Source organism: Varanus komodoensis, unplaced genomic scaffold (genome assembly GCF_004798865.1).
Source record: "Varanus komodoensis strain SLA01 unplaced genomic scaffold, ASM479886v1 scaffold10, whole genome shotgun sequence".
NCBI lineage: Eukaryota > Metazoa > Chordata > Lepidosauria > Squamata > Varanidae > Varanus > Varanus komodoensis.
Window position 1 is genome coordinate 7,724,387 of NW_025335269.1, and position 19,535 is coordinate 7,743,921.

Sequence of the window (19,535 nt, forward strand, 5' to 3'; positions counted from 1 at the left end):
TAGCCCTGAAGTCCAAGTGGTAGTGCCTTACAAAGGTGCACGGGGTGAACCACATAGCCACTCTGTAAGAGAATCCCTGCTTGGGGGGTGCTGAGGAAGCAGCAACACCTCTCGTGGAGTGTCCCTTTGGAGTAATAGGCTGATCAAACTTGGAAAGACAATAGGCTAGTTGAATTGTCTCAACAATCCACTTTGAGAGTCTCTGAGAACTGACTGAGAGACCCCTGTCAAGTTCAGAGTATTTGACGAAGAGTCATTTAGACTTTCTGAAGGCTCTGGTCCGGGATTGATAGAAGGCTAAGCATTGACGGACATCTAAAGTATGTAAGGATTGTTCAGTTGGTGTCAATGGAGCCGGAAAAAAGGCTGGCAGGACAATGTCTTGGTTCAGATGGAAGTAAGTTGCAATTTTAGGCAGGAAACTTGGATCAGTGCAAAGGACTACCTTTTCCTTATGGAAGTTAAGGTATGGAGGGTCGATGCAGAGAGCACAGAGTTCACTGGCTCATCTAGTCGAAGTAACTGCTACCAGAAAGGTACTTTTCCATGAAAGAAGATGAAGGTCTGTTGTAGCCAGTGGCTCAAAAGGGGGTTTGGTAAGAGCTCGAGGAACGATAGAGAGACTCCAGGTTGGAACTACCGACTGGGTTGGTGGGTGGAGGTTTTGTAGAACTCATAGAAATCAACGGACAAGATAATGTGAGAATGCAGTCGAGTCTCTGATTCATCCTCTATGTTGTAAGACAGCATCAATGCACACCTTAACATAGGATGGTTTAAGAACTCGTTGGTGAAGTGAGAGTAAAAAGTGAAGAATATTCTCAATGGTGGCAGATTCAGGATGAAAAGGATGCATAGCCGCAAAGGAGGGGAAACATTTCCACTTTGCACTGTGGAAATGTGTGGTCGGTCATAGGCCAGCTTGGAGAATAAATTGAATGTCAGGATGAAAAGTTGTCAGATTCGAGGAAGGCACTGGTACCGATGTTGAAGTCGAAGGCAATACTGGTGTGGACGGAGACAATGTTGAAGACAAAGATGGAGAGGCCAGCATTGACCCCGAGGGCAAGAGGTGTGACGAATCCGAGGAAAACGTCAGTACTGATGTAGAAGAGATAGTCAATGGAGAAGCCAAGCCGTGAGGTTCAGAGACCATAGATCTGGAAGTTGAATGGAACCATGTTCCCAAGTGAGAAGATGAGGGACTTGAGGTAGGTGAAAGAAATTGTTGCAAGATAGTTGGAGAAGATTGGGGAACCAGTGCTGTTGGGGCCCCAATGGAGTGATGAAAATTCCACGAGCAGCATCTAAGTGAATCTTGGCAATCATTTTCGTTATTAAAGGTATCAGTGGGATCAATACACTGCTGAATGTCGATCTCCAGAGACTTGGTCATGCAGGAGAGTAACTCAGAGAAGGTTCCCTGAGAGTCACCTGGAGACCAAGGGCCTTGGGTGAAGATGACTGCATCTGGAGATGTAGATGCCTCTTTAGAATTGTCTGAGTCTGAGTCCGAGATGTAAGGTGGACTGGACGAGGATCCTCCAGGAGACATGGAGGGGTCAACAAGTGCTGAGATGGAGGTCGACAGTGCCTCTCTCAACATGGAGTGTGGCGTAGAGTGACGAGGACCTGGCATCAGATGTGGGTAGTACCCATATGGGGGATAGTAGTCCCATGGGTAAGGTTGATCGAAGTGGTCAGGATCGAATTCCCCGTAAGGAAGGGGAACCCAGTGCGGAGCCGAAGGTGGAGGCAGTAAGAGGGATGCAGGGGTTGAGGTGCCCTTGGAGATTCCTCCGGAAATGAGTGAATCACAGGTGTAGGTGTTGGAGATCCCACAAGCAGTTCTTCGAGTCCCGGTTGAGGAGATTCACGGATCTCTCCGTCGGACATAGAGCCTCTTGCCGTGGTATCGGGACTGAAATGTGGCAAAGTTGTAACCCTTGGTGATGATGATGAAGGGGTCACCTGCATCAAGGACTGATGGCTCAGGGCTTCAGTCGGAACCGAGGTCAGTACTGAGACTGGGATGGAAGTCAGCTCCGAGCGGAGTGTCTTTTTGTATTTCTTATGCTGACGCTTGGGCTTATTGGGTTTCTTCTTTTTGGATTGCTTGGACTTCAAGGAATCCTCGGACCCGATATGCTTCTTCTTCTCTTTATGCTTACATGGAGGAGGGCTAGAGGAGCACTTCCTATCCTTGGCAACCGGACCCCCATCGGATGGTTTGGCAGATGGGGGTTTAGATGATCCCGCAGCAGCAGAGGAGCCGGCCTTAGCAGAGACCTGCTTCATGGCTTGGTCCCATAACATCTTGCGCAGCCTATTTTTACCATTTTTTTGTGCCTGTCCTGTAAAGGACTGGCAGTGGCTGTACTTACCTGTCCTGTGGCCTTCCCCAAAACAGAGGAGGCACAGGCATGAGGATCAGTGGGGAGCATTTTAGGCTCACACTGTGAACACTTACGAAAAGCCACCTGCTGTGCCATCAAGAGAAGAAAAAGAGGACAAAGTGAGCTTATAACTTTGGAGAAGAAGGACGAAATATGAAAGAGAGTAGGGTAGAGGTGGGGGGTGAGAAAAAAACAGGGAATAATAGGAATGGGGCGAACTGGGACAGAGTATAACTATACGTGAAAAAAGAATGAAGACAAGAAAGGAGCTTCTTAACCAGATCTAGCAATAACAGCAGAGAGCACAGTGAACGACGATCACAAGCAGACTGGGGAAATGGCAGGCACTCCGCCCCTTTATACTAAGGAGTGGGAGGGTGTGGAGTTCCCACCCAAACCATTAAAGCTGTTTAATCTTCCTGGCAACAGGCACTGCGCAGGCACAGCACCCATAATGTGTGATGCACAGAGGCCATGATGAAGAACATGTGTGTCTACTTATATTTATGTTCAGGATCATAAAAGCACATTTTCCAAGGATTTAGAAACTGAAATGAAATTCTCATACTACCCTAATGGTGATGCCTGGATCCAGCAGCTATGGACATAATATGGAAATTTATCACACAAACCTGCTAGAAACTCAGGTTGCATCCTATATTTAACTTCGGTAGAACAACAATATGCGGCCAGAACATCCTGGGTGCAAAGGAAGGGGGACTTGTAATGAATCCCCCACATTCCCTATTTTAGAAGTTACAACTGGTCTGTAATAACCTGCTGGGTTTTCCCTCCTGCAATATCATTCTACTTTTAACAGATCAGAATGCTGTTGGTAAACACATTTTTCCTTCTTTTCACAATCACATAACTTCTAGGGCCCTTTACTTTTCTACTTGTATAGAATCAGTGGTTTCACTGGGACACATGGTATTCAATAGGCCCCTTGGACAACTTGATCACTGCTCAGCATGTACAGGACTGACCTCCAGCCACCCATTGTAGCAGTGGCAAAGTTCTGCAGAGAACAGACTTGGCAACCTACAGCAAAAGCACAGAGGGCAAGGCATCCTAAGCCTGCTGCCACAATTCTTCTGCATGATGGCTCCATTTTGGGATCGGGCCATCTCCCTTCAAGCTTGATTTCAACAGGGTAGGGAAAGGAAGGAAGGAATCTCTGGGTTGGAAACAAGTAAACTGCTCCTTTGATTTTTGCTCTGGTTGGCATGAGCAAGGCGAATTTAGGAAGTGGTACAGGATTCTGCCCTCCCTCAAACCATAAATTAGGATTCCTTTCTTTGTATACACAGTCAAATCAAGTTATATTTTTAAAACAAAACTATTCTCAAATAAAGAATTAGGCTCCTACTACCTCTACCAAATGGACTTTTTGTTCTTTAATGTTATCTTCTCCACAGCTTTATCTGAATGATCATGTTAGAAATGAACATACTTCAAAACTATTTGTGCAACAGAATCCATTTAGTGTTTTACTAGAGGTTACTAGTATGTAATTAATTTCAGTACACTGATATAGTTTGCTGCTTTATAGTCCTGTCTCCACTCCCATACTAACACTTCTAGGGATAAGTGGAAAAGAAGCATGACTCTGAAATTCAATTTACACATTAAAGAATCTTTTCATTTTAGGTGAAAGTGCCACCTTATACCTGGCTAACAACTGTCCTGCATTTTGGGGGGTGGAAGGGGGGCTTAGTTTGCATTTTATTATACTAAATATGGGAACAGCTATGACTGCTGTGTTTTCATTGTTGATAACAAGTGAAAAGCAAGGTAAGTGTGTGTTTTGCAAACTTTGCAATGAGATGTGTTTCCTTACAAATAACGCTTTGTATGCCACTGTGATGCCAAAGAAAGAGATAAAAACAAGTGTGCATTTCAACTGACCTGTTTTTCATTTTCATCCTCCAGCTTCAGCCTGTCCTCTATGCAGTTCCTGGCCTGAAGGAATGCCTTCCTCTGTGCCCTTTCCGTCAAAATCCTCACAAAGACCCCATATAAATTTACACTGACAAAAAGGATAGCATTGGCCACAAGCTGTAAGGGGAGAAGAAGCAAATAAGAAAGATATAATACACATGCTTTCACACATTGCTACAAAATAGTCATTCTGCCTTAAGTCAAGTTACTTCCCTTGCATTATTCTGATGCAAAATGAGTGCTGCCTATTATGGATCATACAAACCTGACTCTTTTGAATTACACCATGGGTCCCTTCAGTTCTGTGTTTTGCTGCCTAAGGCAGAGGAGGTGCCTCCTCACCCCAGACAAGGTGATAATACCCAAGAACCAGGTTATTTTGGCCTTTGGGATAGGAAAACCAACAAGAACTATTTCTTCTCTCCTACAGTAAAAATACATTGGGTTGGATCCAGACTTAGTCATAGCTTACGTTCTTAAGTAGCTTAAGTTCTTCTCATTTCACTTGGTCAAATCTAGGTACAATTAAGTTTAATTACAATCCATTAATAATAAAGAGAACAATTGGCTGCATTTTCAAGATAGCACCTCACTCTGCCTACACAGAAGGCCAGCCTTCCTTCTCCATATGATAAGGACTCTCCAGAGACATAGGGTGTTCCCCAGTCCTGTTACCCAAACTCCTTTTAAATAGAGATGCCAAGCCTTGATTTGGAGACTTGTTGCATGCAATGCATGAGCTCTACTACTGAGAAATACCCTTCTCCTTAGAACTACAGCAGTGTCCTCTTGTTGAGGATTTCATACACTGAGGCTTTGCCCTAGCTGCTTGACTACTTCTGGTGGGCAGCTTCTGGGGATGTGAGACCTAATTTCCCTCAGGACCCAACAGGAGCCAACAGGAGCCTCTGCCACTGAAACTGCCCATGCTACTACATTTGCTGCAAGAATTTGGCACTGTAGAAGCAACAATCAATGGTTTTTCATTAAGAGAAAAGTACATTCCCCACATTCCTTGTCTAAAGCCAAATTATGCTCTCTTAAAGCTTCCAGGAAATGCGAAATTTTGTGGGCAAATTCAGTAGGATGGCAAGGGTGAAGGTAAAAATGGGGCCGGGAAAAATGGGCAGATGTCCTGTTATTAGGAAGGCTTAAATACCGTATTTTTCCACGTATAAGACAATACTTTTTCTTAAAAATCTTTATCTAAAAGTGAAGGCACGTCTTATACACGGGGGGCTGAGAAGAGGACCGCAGTTGTGAAACTGCTAATACCTTATCTCTGCAAACTAGTCTCGCGAGCAAAATGTCCAATTGCAGAGACACACTAACAGGTTTCCTCCAATCATGAGCCTTATGTAACTGACATCAGCTGATGCTGCAGAGAGTGTGTAGCCCAGGGGTCCAAATGAAAGGCGGTGGTGGCAGGCACGGGCATGCTCGGAGGGAGACTGGAACGAATGGGGGCGTGCTTGCGGGGAAGACTGGTGTGATTGTGGGCTCGCATGCAGTGAGGCAGCAGCTTGCTCGCTCGGAGATCAGTAAGAAAAGTGGGGGGGGGGTCCTATACATGGGGGCATCTTATAGATGGAAAAATATGGTAATAAGCTGAAAGGCTTAAAGTGGGAGCCTGTGGGTGAGGAAAGAACCTTGAAAATCTGAATGGAATATAAACTGTGTATGTGTTTCTAGCACAGTACAAAATTTAGGAGGCAGATTCCTTAACAATTGCTCTGATCAAGAGCTGTTTCATTGCTATGAGGGCTCAGGAGGCTCTGCCTACAGTGCCTTAAGGCAGGAGTATAGAACTTCCTGGATAGAGGTTCAATTACAAGTCATGCATCCTGGAAGCATCACCCCAGAGAGCTTCCCTTTCCCGATTTCTCCAGTTTGAGACATGAAGATATGAGTGTTATGAGGGAGCACATGCTGTCGGGTGGATGTAATCACATCATATGCCCTGAACCCCTTTCCTAAAGTACAGAATACATTTTCCTGAATCCACAAATATCTTAACTATGAACCCAAGGACCATATTCTTTGAAATGCACAGAATGTAACACACTATCCCAGATACATGTTGTTAAACGGGATTGTTGCAGTATGGGAAGCATGAGAGCAATCCTAATAAGATATATTTATTATTATTTATTATTTGCATTTATATACCACCCTAATAGCCCAGAGGGCTCTCTAGGTGGTTTACAAACATTAGAACCCCACCAATCCTAAACAAATAAATAAACTGACTACACTACAACTGAGTATAAAATAACATTGTTTGTTTGTTTATTTAAAACATTTCTATGCTGTACCCATCGCAACAAAGCCTCAGGGCAGCTCACAACATAATTAAAACATATAAAGAACAAGATAATACAATTAAAAATTTAAAAAACCCGGTAACATCTTGGCTTAAAAATTTAAAACCTATACATACATAATAAGTTAAGAATTAACATAAATTAAAATAAAGTTAAAATGAATTAAATAAATGAATATGCCATTAAAATTAATTAACTTTAAAATATTGGTTAAATAAAAAGGTCTTGACCTGGCGCCAAAAAGCATATAATGACGGCGTCAGGGGGACCTCTCTAGGGAGCGCATTCCATAGTTGGGGCACCACCACAGAGAAAGCTCTCCTAACCTCTTTCAATGACTCCGCAGCCCAAACCTCCTGATGACCTCTCCCAGCGGTTTCATGTAGATGTTAAATAGCAAGGGGGACAAAATGGAAACTGAGGTACTCCATGGCAGAGTTACTATGCTGCAGAGACAAAGTCCCCCAGCACCACCTTCTGGAATCGGCCAGCAATGTAGGAGTGGAACCACTGCCCAGCAGTGCCTTCTACTCCCAATCCCACCAGTCTATCCAGGAGGATACCATGGTTGATGGTATTGAGAGCCGCTGAGAGGTCCAGGAGAACCAACAGGGACGCACTCCCCCTGTCTCTCTCCCTGCACAGGTCATCGTATAGGGCGACCAAGGCAGATTCAGTACCGTAACCGGGTCTGAAACCAGACTGAAATGGGTCTAAATCAGTTTCATCCAAGAGTGCCTGGAGTTGTCCCACCACCACCCGCTCCAACACCTTGCCCAGAAATGGGATGTTGGCCACCAGTCTATAATTGGCGGCCATCTCTGGATCCAGAGACTCATTCTTTAGGACAGGCCTGATCACTGCCTCCTTTAAAGAAGCAGGGACCCGGCCCTCCTTCAATGAGGTGTTTAGTAACCTCCTGGACCCAGGAACCAATCCCGTGTTTGGCTTTGATAAGTAACCATGAAGGGCAAGGGTCAAGTAAACAGGTGGTTGGACGTACTTGTCCAAGAACCTTGTCCACATCATCAGGCCTCATTAACTGAAATTAATCCAATAAAGCTGGACCAGACAGAGTTCTGGACATCTCCCCTAGAGGAACTGTATCAACCGGGGAGTCCAGCTCATGACGAATCTGAACAATTTTCTCCTTAAACTACTGGGCAAAGTCATCACAGCGGGCAATCGATGGTGGCACAGGATCTTTTTTAGGGCCTAGATGTATTAGCCCATGTACCACTCAGAAAAGCTCCGCTGGATGGTACTATGAGGAGGCAATGGAAGTGGAGAAGAATTTCTTCTTCACCGCCCTCACTGCCACAGCATAAGCTCGATAGTGAGCACGTAAGCATGTTCGGTCAGATTCACCCCGTGATTTCCTCCACCTGCACTCTAATCGTTTCCCAACCCGCTTCATTGCCTGCATTTCAGATGTATACCATGGAGATGAACGGGCTCTGCCTGGCAGGAGAGGACGCTTAGGAGTGATTGTGTCAATAGCTCTGGTCATTTCCTCATTCCACAGCTCAACCAGAGCATCAACAGGAGTGCCATCTTTATCAACCTGAAAATCCCCCAGAGCCCTCAGGAATCCATCCGGATCCATCTGGCTCCGAGGGCAGACCATCGTAATGGGGTCCACACCCTCACAGAGGGAAAGGCCAGCTCTGAGCTTAAACCTCACAAGGAAGTGATCTGACCATGACAAGGGAGTCAGACACAAGTTCCTCACTTCCAGATCACCCTCTTCCTGCCCTGTTGAGAAAACCAGGTCCAGAGGGTGACCTCATTCATGGGTTGGGTCAATGACATGTTGAGACAGCCCCATGACTGTCATGGAAGCCATGAAGTCCTGAGCCATCCCAGTCAGAACAGGCTCGGCGTGGAGATTGAAGTCCACCAGGACCAACATCCTGGGAGTCTTCAACACCAGGTCTGAGATGATCTCCGTCAGCTCAGGCAGGGAGACTCCTGGGCAGGAGGGTGTACGGTACACCAACAGAATCCCTAATCAGTCTCGGTCACACACCACCAGGTATAAGCACTCTAGGCCTGGTCTCAAGGGGACAGGAAGCCCCATGAGGGAAATTGCAGCTCGATGAACCAGACCGACCCCCCCTCCCCTCAGGGCATGGCTTGTGCTGGATTGGATACCCAGGCAGACATAGCTCAGAAAGGGCTATATCCCCACCCTCTCCCGCCCAGGTCTCTGTAATGCAAGCCAGGTCAGCCCCCTCATCCACTATTAGATCATAAGATGGGTTCTTTTAGAAAAGTATCAACACCATCAGTGTAGTTAAAGCATGGATGTTAGCTGTTTTGAAAGGACATCATGACATGTTTTATTATTGTGTATCAAAAGGTCTTCAAGGAGGCTCAGTGGATAAAAACAATATAAAACCCCTAAAATAACTAAAAGCAATAAATGGCATAAAGAAGATTATTCACCAGTAAAACAAATAAACTGTATGAGCTTGAAAGAGTGAAAGCATCTTTACTGGCCCCACAACCTCCCAAAAAGAAAGAAAAGAAGAATTGATGCCATATAAATATCTCTGAGGAGGGTTCTCAAAGGTAGGTGCTACTGCAGAAAAGGCCCTGCCTCTAGACTTCACCCACTTAACCTCTGAAGCAGAAGCAGCTGGCAAAGCATAGTATTCTACCCTAAACTGATTTAGAAAACAGGATGCAGGATTGTTCAAAGAAATGCTGCTTTCTTCACATATTCCTTGATAGATAATGTGTCCTGATTACCTGCTGCTCAACTAAGAAGACCTCAACAGCATACTTCTAGCAATAGATGAGAAAAGGCCTGTACATTTCTTTCCCTTTTGTTGTTGTTGTTGTGGTTGTGAGGTGTCAAATGATACTCACAGAACAGACCCGAAGCAGCACTTTTGCTAAACCACCCAGAGGAACCAAGTCATTGTTCTTATCTAAGAAGCAGTGTAAGAGAGTGTACATGCATTTTGAGGCCAGATTATCTCAAGAAATAAGTCCATATTGCATAAATGTTCATCACTTCATGTTACCCAAGGACCAAGGCCCATTCTCTATACAGTTTGCTCAAAATTCCTCCCACAAGACTAATGCTGAAGGGAACTGTTGTATCACATTGATTTCCAATGTATATATTGATTGAGGACTGCATTATTAATATATTTTACCTTTCTTTGATGCAGTGGTTTAGACAATAAGAAAATATAATTTCTTAATTTTCTACAATTGCTGAAAAAACAGGAAGGCATAACAACTTTCCATTCTTCATCTTTTTGCCACATAACTACTTACACAAGTCTAGCAAAAGCTGAAGAACCTAATTAAAAACTGAAATCCTTAATTTGCTTTATTTACGTCTTTACAGTGGTATGCTCAACACTCCTACACTGCAAAATTCAGCCTATTGGCAATGTGCCAATCCATAATTGAGTCTTGACACCGGCATGGCTCTGTTAGACCTAAGAATGCACCCTTTTGGCAATCATATTTGCCTCCTCCTCACACTCAAGTGCCACCACACAGAACTTGAGTGATGAGATTTCCCTTTCTCTCAATGAGTGCTTTCTAGAAAGAATCCATTAACTGGTAAAGATTGCCAAATAGGTGACAAATTGGGAACAATGTGCTGAATGATAGCCACACATGCATTTATTTCCCATTTAAATTATTTAAAATATTATTTTCATTCTGCTATATCCGGATTTTGGTGCTATTTGTAATGACTACAAGCAAACTGTGGCTCTAAAAAAAATCACTATACCATATTGTATCTATGGCTTTGTGCAACCTTCTTCATCTAGCTCACAACAGATAACTTGGCTTAAAATCCCATTAGAAAACAGGACATTATCAGTGATGGTTGTGAGGCTTAACTGTACGAAAACCACTTTCAGTATAGATAACACATAGGTGACATTTTCGGGCCCATCAGTACATCCTACCTCTTGAGGCATACCCCAGGCATTGCCATAAATCACAATGAATTCTCACTTCTTCCCCGTCCTGCCCCGATTTTGAGTTTTCCTGTTATTTCTCTAAATTCTCTGTTCTTTCTCCCCTCTCTAGATTCTTCTCCCATTAGCCATTTTAGCTGAAATTGTTTTTCTGTCTTAATTTCAAGGTGTATAACATTTCATAGCACCAGGAAAATGGTTGGTCAGTAAGAAGATTTCCAATAGTCAGGCTGAGCCAATGGAAAAACACCTATTGAACTTGGACTGAATTAAAAGCAGTTTAATTTACTCATCTGTAAAATAGACTCATGAGGGGCCTGTCTCAGAGTTACTATGAAGACAAAATTATATGAATTGTTCAGCACTTTGTAGAGTAAAAAGAACCTGGTGCCTGTGGATGTATGATCTCGATTAAGGCAGCAGATGGAGTACTAGCAATTGGGAGTTACTGAGACCCTGCTGAGTTGGATGCAAGTTTGGAACTTGGTGCCAAAGTTAGCAAGCTTGCCTGTTCTGGATGGAGTTGCTTTGGCCATGGAAGAAAGGACATGTGGTTTCAGGGTGCTCCCAGATTATGATCATTAGAAGCCCAAGTAACCTTGGCATGAAGTGCCTTTTACAATCTTTGTCAATCGCATGCTTCCTGGCCAGGATAGCTTAACCATTGTGATTCATGCATTAGTAATTTTGAAGCTGGACTACCGTAATACTCTCTGCATGGGGCTGCTCTTAAGGCTGATTCTGAAGAGGCAACAAGTACAGAATGCTGCGGCAAGGCTGTTGAATAGAGTGCTTTGCCATGCACACCTAACACCCCTGCTGAAAGAGCTCCACTAGCGGCCAATTTGCTACTGAGCCATCTTCAAGGTATTATCATTGACCTGTAAACCCTAGGACCAGGTTACCTGTCAGATCAGATTGCCTCCCCATACTTAAGACTACTGATAGACTTCTAGGATCTTCAGGAGAGGCCTTGCAGAGCCCCCTCTCCCAGCAGCACAAAAATGGGCTTTCTCTGGCACAGCAGTGTTCTTCAGGAATGCCCTGGCCTGGCCTCTGTGATATGCCAGGCACTGATAACTCTGTGCTTTTGACTGTCATTTTATTTTTTTATCATGGATTTTCCAAACCGTTATCTAAATTCTGTTCTTTTATTGATGTATGGTTTTGTAATATATTGCAAACTGCTTTGGATATTTAAAATGGGAAGCAGTACATAAATATTCTATAACAAACAAAGATACATCAGTGCTTGCCAAGGCACCAGAACTGGACAGCATGACCACAATACAGTTAGCTATGATTAGAGGGGACTTGGGAGGCTATGGCTGACCTAAAGCCAAAGTCTTAACTACATCTTTGCAAATAAATTCACAAAACTTACTAGCAAACAAAGCATTATTTTTACTAGCTCACCTACACTACTTATCTATGGTCTAAAAGAAGATAAGAATCAACTCTGAACTTTTGTTGACTGAAAGACAATCTTTACTTGCTGATCAACCAGGCACTTAGCTGCTCTCAAGCTTGTGAAAGTGATAGTAGTGATGTATGGCATGAAGCCAAAGATGCAGGCAGCATTCTATAAATAATTCCAGTTCACCAGTCCAACCATGCTTAGCAGTCTTCAAACATCCGAAAGGCAATCACATACAAAATAGAGCAGACTTGTTCTCTAAAACCAATAGATGGAAATAGTTGGGAACCAGGCCTTGGCTAAAAGATAAGAGAAATTTCCTAATGGTACAAGTTGTTCAACAGAGGAAAAAATAAAGAACAGGTGGCCATCAGAAACCATTAAGAAAGTCCTCCATGTAAGGACATGAATCCTACAGAAGTAAACTTCAGAAGATTATCACCAGAGCACATTAGCAGGTGAGGCTGAATATATAGGCAAAGGTGCTCCTGAAGGTATTTTGGACCCAAGCCATGAAGGGCTTTAAAGTTAATTACCAACACCTTGTACTGCATCCAGGAACATACTGGCAGCCAGCAGAGAGACTTCAGTTTTGGTGATAAATGATCCCTCCATGATGACCCAGAAACCAACCAAGCTGCCATATTTTGTAATAATTGCAATTTTTGGAGTAGGCACAAGGGTAGCCCTATGTAGAGCACATGGCAAAAAATGAGCCTGGAGGTTACCAGTGTGTGCACTACTGTTTTCAGGGGACTCTCCCCCAGGAAGGGATGCAGTTGGCAAATCACCCAAAGCTGATGTTAAGTTCCTCTGGGTTTTTATTTTTATTTTTTGGCTTGTTTGAGAAAGTCATACAAGCAATGGTTTCTGTTAAAGAGTTTGAAGGTGTCTGAAACACAACAGAAACCTAAAAATACTTGTTTCGCAAGAGAAAATATTGGGATTAGTGTGCATACCATAAGGAGTGATGCCAGCATCCTTTCTTTTTGGGCTACAGAGAGAGAATTTTGCTGTGTCCAATCACCACATGACCGAATGTGTATCATACCCAGTGCTGATGACTGGATTGTTCTGCTATTGATGCTATCTGATCAGCTAGAAAGGCTTTTCCTTTCTGGCTAATTTGTACAAAGGTTCTGTTCTCTACCCTGAGTCAATACAGTTAAAGCAGAAAGCAAATTAAAGGAGATGGTTGAAGATATGAGGATTTATCCTCTGTCAGTTTAATGCTAAGTACCCACTGAAGGTTGTGTGATTTCCTGAATTAAATAATAGATGAAAACCCCATTTCTGTTTAAATTTATTTGCCTACAGACAAATAGGTGGAGAAATTCTGTAGAAAGGAAGACACAAGTGTATAGGTTTGCAGACGACAGAAAAACTTTTCTAAAAACATGCACTTCATCTAAGCTGACATCAAAGGGAATATTTTTCCCAAATGGCTTCCAAATCCAAGTAAAAAGCTGCAACAAAGAACAGATACTATAATTCCTATTTTAGTATTAGTAAAATCCAAAGTAGTTTTTTATGTGGGGAGCAGACAGGTACATGTCATGTGCATGTGTGTCTCTGTGTGTTCATTATTCCTTTCAAGGCATTGTCTCTCCACTGGCTTTATCCAAGTGAGCATAATGATTCTATCCTTCAGAAGGATTTACCTGAGTTTAGCAGTGCAAGGAGTTCTTGCCAACTACCTGTTAAGAGGTAGGCAAACAGTGCAAAATGCTATTCAGGGGAGTGGGGGACACACAATATCCCGGAATATGACACTTAAATTAGTTCCGGTTTCTAAACAATATTTCAGTCCTCCACTCTAATATACAGTAACAGCACACTGGAGAGGTTATCAAGCTTTTGGGGCCAATAGAAGAGGACATTTCCAGCAGAGCCATTTTGGAGCTTGAGAGCAGCAAAAAAGATTTCAGGAAGCAGGGGGAGTCACAAATTTCACAGAGTACTCTTGGATACACTCAAGATGTGGGGGAAGCACCTTATTTCGGAACATTTGTTGTGATTTCAGTACTACATCTTACAATAAATGTATAAGAATAAATAAAGCTAGTGAAACGGCCTTAAGAAAAATCCAATATATAATTCATATATTATGCCAGTTCAAAGAATTTGCTCTTTCCCAATGAAGATCTGATGAAGATCTTCTGAGATCTCAAAAGCTTACACATTGCTTAGGAACTCTGAATAGGTCTAAACAATGTATTACACTATATGGATTCAGAGCATATGTGAACTGAATCTGCTGAGAAGAGAATTTTCATGTTTCATTCGCTTTGGTGCTATGATTGCAGAAGCTCTTAGCAGGAGCTTGAACTGTATTTCAGCAGTTCTGCTCCTACTTGGATGATCAATTCTAGAAAGTGGTCCTAGGGGATGGGTACTGTAGAAGTTATTTCATCAGGTTATTTTATACCCCACTCCATTCAGCATCTATATGAAACCACTGTAAGAAGTTACCATGGGAGGTGAATTGTGGTCTCATCTTCTTTTCATACAACCCAGAGGAACAAGTGGGCATTCTGGACCACTGTCATGGCAATGCACTGAATCATGGCCAACCTACAGTGATAAGATGGAGATGCTGTTGGGGGCAAGGGGGCTCTTTGTGCACTCAGCTGAGTTCAGTCCAAGTTGGCTTGGATGAGGTTGCAAATTTTTGGGGAGGTGTCCTTAGATCCAACATGACAGGCACAAGTGACCTCAGTAGGTCAGAGTTCCCTTTATCCACTGAGTCTGATACATCACCTGCAACACTATCTGGACAGAAATCGCCTTGCTACAGTTATCCACACTCAGATAATCTCCCATATGGATGGTTGCAATGTGTTGCATGTGGGGTTTCCTTTAATACAAGTCACGTTGACGGATATGATCATATTATGCCAGTGCTTTGTCATCTTCACTAACTGCCTGTCTGTTTCCAAGCCCAATTCAAATTGCTGGTATTAAGAATTAACCTTTAAAGTAATCAATGACAGTGTATCTCCTCCTGGACCCTACAGTCCTTTTCGGACACCCTTCTCCAGTTTTGCTCCACCAAATAAGAAAAGGCAGGTGTCTATTATGGAAAGGACTTTTTTCAATGGTGGTGTATTGACTGTGGGATGTCCTTTCTAGAAAGGCTTTCATGGCACCTACACTATTACCTATTTTGTTAAAAAAAATGTGCACTTAGATACTTGCTTTGCTGAGCTTCTCCATTGTGTTTATTCTGTGGCAGTCCTAACTGGTTTTAGAGTTTACAGTATATTTTGTGTCTTTTCCCTCTATGGTGTGAAGCACCCAAAAAGCTTTGCCTTTTGTGTGGTTCTAAAAGATAATAAACAAACACTTTACTCAGATATAGATGCCAGAATCTTCAGTGGGATGTACTATGTAAGCATCCATAGATTTGCAGTCAAAGAAACAAAACCTGACTTGCAAATTACCACTTGCCCTGGTTGGATATGCAGAAGAATTTATTTATTTAAAACTTTTGTATGCCATCCCTTATGCCTTGGCATCTCAGGACAGCTCACAATCCATAAAGTAAGAATCACTTTCAGGAGATAAGACAACCTGTGCACATGAGAAGACAGTCCTATACTTTCTGAAATTCAAGAACTGAGGCTAATGGGGCTAGCAAAACTTTGGTGAAGCTTTGCGAACCAATTGTCAAAGCTGAAATAAATGGAAGCTCTGTCAACTGGGCAATGCTCTTGGAAAAAATGTTGTTGCCTTTTATCAGAATGAAGTAAGTCAGGAAGCAATGCATATACACCTTTGCTCTGACACCCTGCATATTGCTATGTTACATTATTGTTACATCTCAGTCAGTCTGTTTGTTCCTTGTACAGCAGGACCACTTCAACTTGACAAGCATTCACCACTCTCTCTGTTCTTGCTCCCAAGCACTGCCCGTACAGGGATGTCAGAAAAAGTCAGCAAGTGATGCCACAATTGGTCAGATCTCCTTGAAAGATGAAAGGGTTTGCTTTGAGGAAACTATTGCCAACAATGATTTTCATGTACCATTATGTGGTGTCATTTGTTTTGTTTCGTTTTGTTTTCCCCCATTGTGCCTTACACTTTGCAAGAGCTGTCTTCAAAGATAATAAGATTTTCCTTCTGTGAGGTCATTTAAGCTCTGGCATCTTCTGTCAGACCTGCCACTTGAAAGCTTTAGCATCAGCTAGCTTTGCTGTCTGGTAATTTATAAGCAGGAGAAACAAATGAGGGTACTTTAAAAGCAGTTAGCTTTTCCTGTTTTATTGCTTATCAGTATAGCACCCAGTTTATCTTCCCTACATAGACCAAACTTTTATTATGCACCATGCTCACATATGATAGAGCCACTTTCATTTATCTCTGTAGTACCATATTAAGCCATATCCAATATCCTTAATATGGATGTAGTGACATAAAATATTTTGAGATTGATACCTGAGAGCTGGAGTATTTGTATCAGACCACACTGTTAAACAACAGACAATCTGAAATCCCCAATATGGCCATCAGCAGTATCCCTAACACTTACTTCTGACAAATTATTGGTGCAAGATGAGAACTAGTCAATGCCCCTAGGAGATCAAAAGAGCTGAGTTATCTGCCTTAGGCTTCATGTCCCTGTTTTCCCTATCCAGTGGTAGCTCGGCTCACGAATGCCTCAGTTCACAACCAAATCAGGTCACGAACAGAAATTTCATAAAAATTTTGCCACAGGTCACGAACTACGCATAGGGTGATGATCGCTATTGCGCCTGTCTTCCCTGCACAATCACGGTCACACTTGGGGGCGGGGAGATGGCTGCAATCATCCTTGGGGAGGTGAGATAGCTGCGATCGCACCTGTCTTCCCTGCCCAAGTGCAACCATGATCATGCCCATCTATGGCCGCAATCGCGGTCACGCTCAGGGGGTGAGATGGCCGCAATCATGCTCGGGGAGGGGGGAGATGGCCATGATCTCTGTTGTTCTTTGTTACTTGCTGCTATTTGTCACATTGTTTCTAATTTTTGTGATTTAAAAAATGGTTACAGAACGGATTAACCTTATTTACACTGAACCTTATTGGGAAATTTGACTTGGCTCACAACCAATGTGGGTCGTGACCAGAGTCATGAAACGGATTAAGTTAGTGAGCCAAGGTACCACTGTACCATTTTTTTTGCAATCAGTGTATGCTGTATGATGATGTTCATCCAACGTTTTCAAATAGGATCCTGACATTTAACGAGTTGTGGGCTGTTCATGGTGTGTCCGCAGGTGGCTGGTAAGGCCGATACGGGCACGAAATGTTCTGCCACTTGTCGGCAGACATGTGTGGACAACACTGTTGCAGCATTTGCAACTCTGGCTTTACGGAGTGCTCGCTCCTCTTGCGCTATGGTTGTCCTTCTAGTGTCAGATGTTTGACAGCCCTGGTGGATCAACATGCGCCATGTCAATTGATCTTGTGCCAGGGTCTTCCAGGAGGTGGTGTCAATATCCAGGGACCTGAGAGAGGCTTTCAGCGTGTCTTTGTATCACTTCTTTTGTCCCCCGTGCGATCGCTTTCCTTGAGACAGCTCACCATAGAAGAGCTGTTTGGGGATACGATGGTCTGGCATCCTTGCAACATGGCCTACCCAGCGTGTCTGGGCTTTCATCAGCAGGATGTGAACTGACAGCAGCCTTGCTCTGGAGAGGACCTCTATGTCTGGCACCTTCTCCTGCCACCGGATCCTCAGAAGTCTGCAGAGGCAAGTCATGTGGAAGTGGTTCAGTTGCTTAGTGTGCCTCCTGCATACAGTCCAAGTCTCACTGGCATACAACAGGGTTGATAGCACTACTGCTCGGCAGACTTTAAGCTTTGTAGCAAGGCTTATTCCATGGCGGTCCCACACTTTGGTCAGCAGTTTGCCGAATACAGAGCTTGCCTTACCGATTCTGAAGTTGACCTTAATGTCACTGTATGGGAAAAGGTGCTGCCAAGGTATGTAAACAGGTCTACTGCTTGCAGCTTTTGTCCCTTCTCTGTGATGGTGGGCTCTTGGTGTTGGGCTTTCGGAGCTGGCTGGTGCATCACTTTGGTTTTCTTTGTATTGATGAGGAGGCCGAAGTTGTCACATGCTGCTGCAATTTTGTCCATGCTGGCTTGCATTTCCTGCTCTGGTCCAACATTAAGGGCACAGTCATCAGCAAAAAGGAGGTCTCGTAGCAGTCTCCTTTATCTTGGTGACAGCCTGGGGTCTTCGCAGGTTGAACAGTTTCCCATTGGTCCTGTATTTCAGGCTGACTCCCAAGGAACTGTTCTGAAAGGCGTCTGACAGCATGGCTGAAAACATTATGCTGAACAGGGTCGGTGCCAGCACGCACCCTTGCTTGAAGCCGTTTGTGATGGGAAAGGCCTCTGAAGCTTCTCCGTCGTCCAAAACATGAGCTGTCATGCCATCGTGGAACGGATGTACCATCAGGATGAATCTGTCAGGGCACCCAAACTTCAACATGATGCGCCACAGACCTTCACGACTGACAGTGTCAAAAGCCTTGGTGAGATCCACGAAGATGGTGTACAGTTCACGATTCTGCTCGACACTTCTCTTGGAGCTGTCGGGCTGCAAAGATCATGTCCACAGTGCCACACTCTTTGCGGAAGCCGCACTGTGTCTCGGGTAGTAGATCCTTTTCCAGGTGGTCAGTCAGGCGATTCAGCAACACACGTGCAAGGATCTTGCCTGTGATGGAAAGCAGTGATATTCCTCTATGATTATCGCAGACTTGTCGATTTCCTTTCCTCTTGTAGAGGTGTATGATGGACGCGCCTTTCAGTTCCTGAGGAATGGATCCTTGATTGCAGAAGGACTGGAACAGCTGAGTGAGTTTGTCAACAAGCACTGCACCACCTTCCTTATAGACTTCTGCTGGGATTGCGTCAGATCCTGGGGCCTTGCCACTGGACAGCTGGCTGATGGCCTGTAGGGTTTCAGGCTTTGATGGTGGGATGTCCAGGCTGTGGCTGATATCTGCCTGGGGCATTCTGTCAATCGCCTCGTTATTGATGGAGGATGGGCAGCAGTACGGATTGGAAATGCTCAGCCCAACGCTGTAGAATCAAAGTCATCTCAGTAATGAGAGTTGCACCATCTGAGTCCAGTAGTGGGGATCTCCCTGAGGGCTGAGGTCCGTACAAGGATCTGAGAGCTTCACAGAACCGTTTGGCATCGTTTCTATCAGCAAACTTCTGGATTTCATCTGCTTTGGCACTCAGCCTGCATCTTGCAAAGCTTGCTTTGTATGGTCCTGCAAGTGTTGTTGAAGACATTTTTTTTTAGCTGTTGACGACAGGTCGTTCTGATGAGCACGGTGAAGGCGGTGCTTTTCAGCAAGTAGGGCCTTGATCTCTTCATGGTTTTCATCAAACCAGTCCTGCTGTTTCCTGTGTGAGGGTCCAAGAACCTTTAGTTCAGAAGAGTGCACAATATCCCAGAGGCGTTCCCAGTCCTTCTCAGCATTTTCCTCTAATTGCAGC

At 43.9% G+C, this 19,535-nt stretch overlaps 1 protein-coding gene across 8 annotated transcripts in view; it reads right to left on the minus strand.

Moving 5' to 3' along the window:
• Positions 1 to 19,535, minus strand: part of ADCY1 (adenylate cyclase 1) — a 280,351-nt gene that overhangs the window by 185,011 nt on the left and 75,805 nt on the right. For all 8 annotated transcript variants that reach the window (XR_006416963.1, XR_006416966.1, XR_006416967.1 and 5 more), the window contains exon 2: positions 4,305 to 4,454. Coding sequence is in view for 4 of the 8 variants with exons in the window: in XM_044453723.1 (XP_044309658.1) it covers positions 4,305 to 4,454 (150 nt within the window). In the remaining 4 variants the exon portion in view is untranslated. The remainder of the gene's footprint in view (positions 1 to 4,304; positions 4,455 to 19,535) is intronic.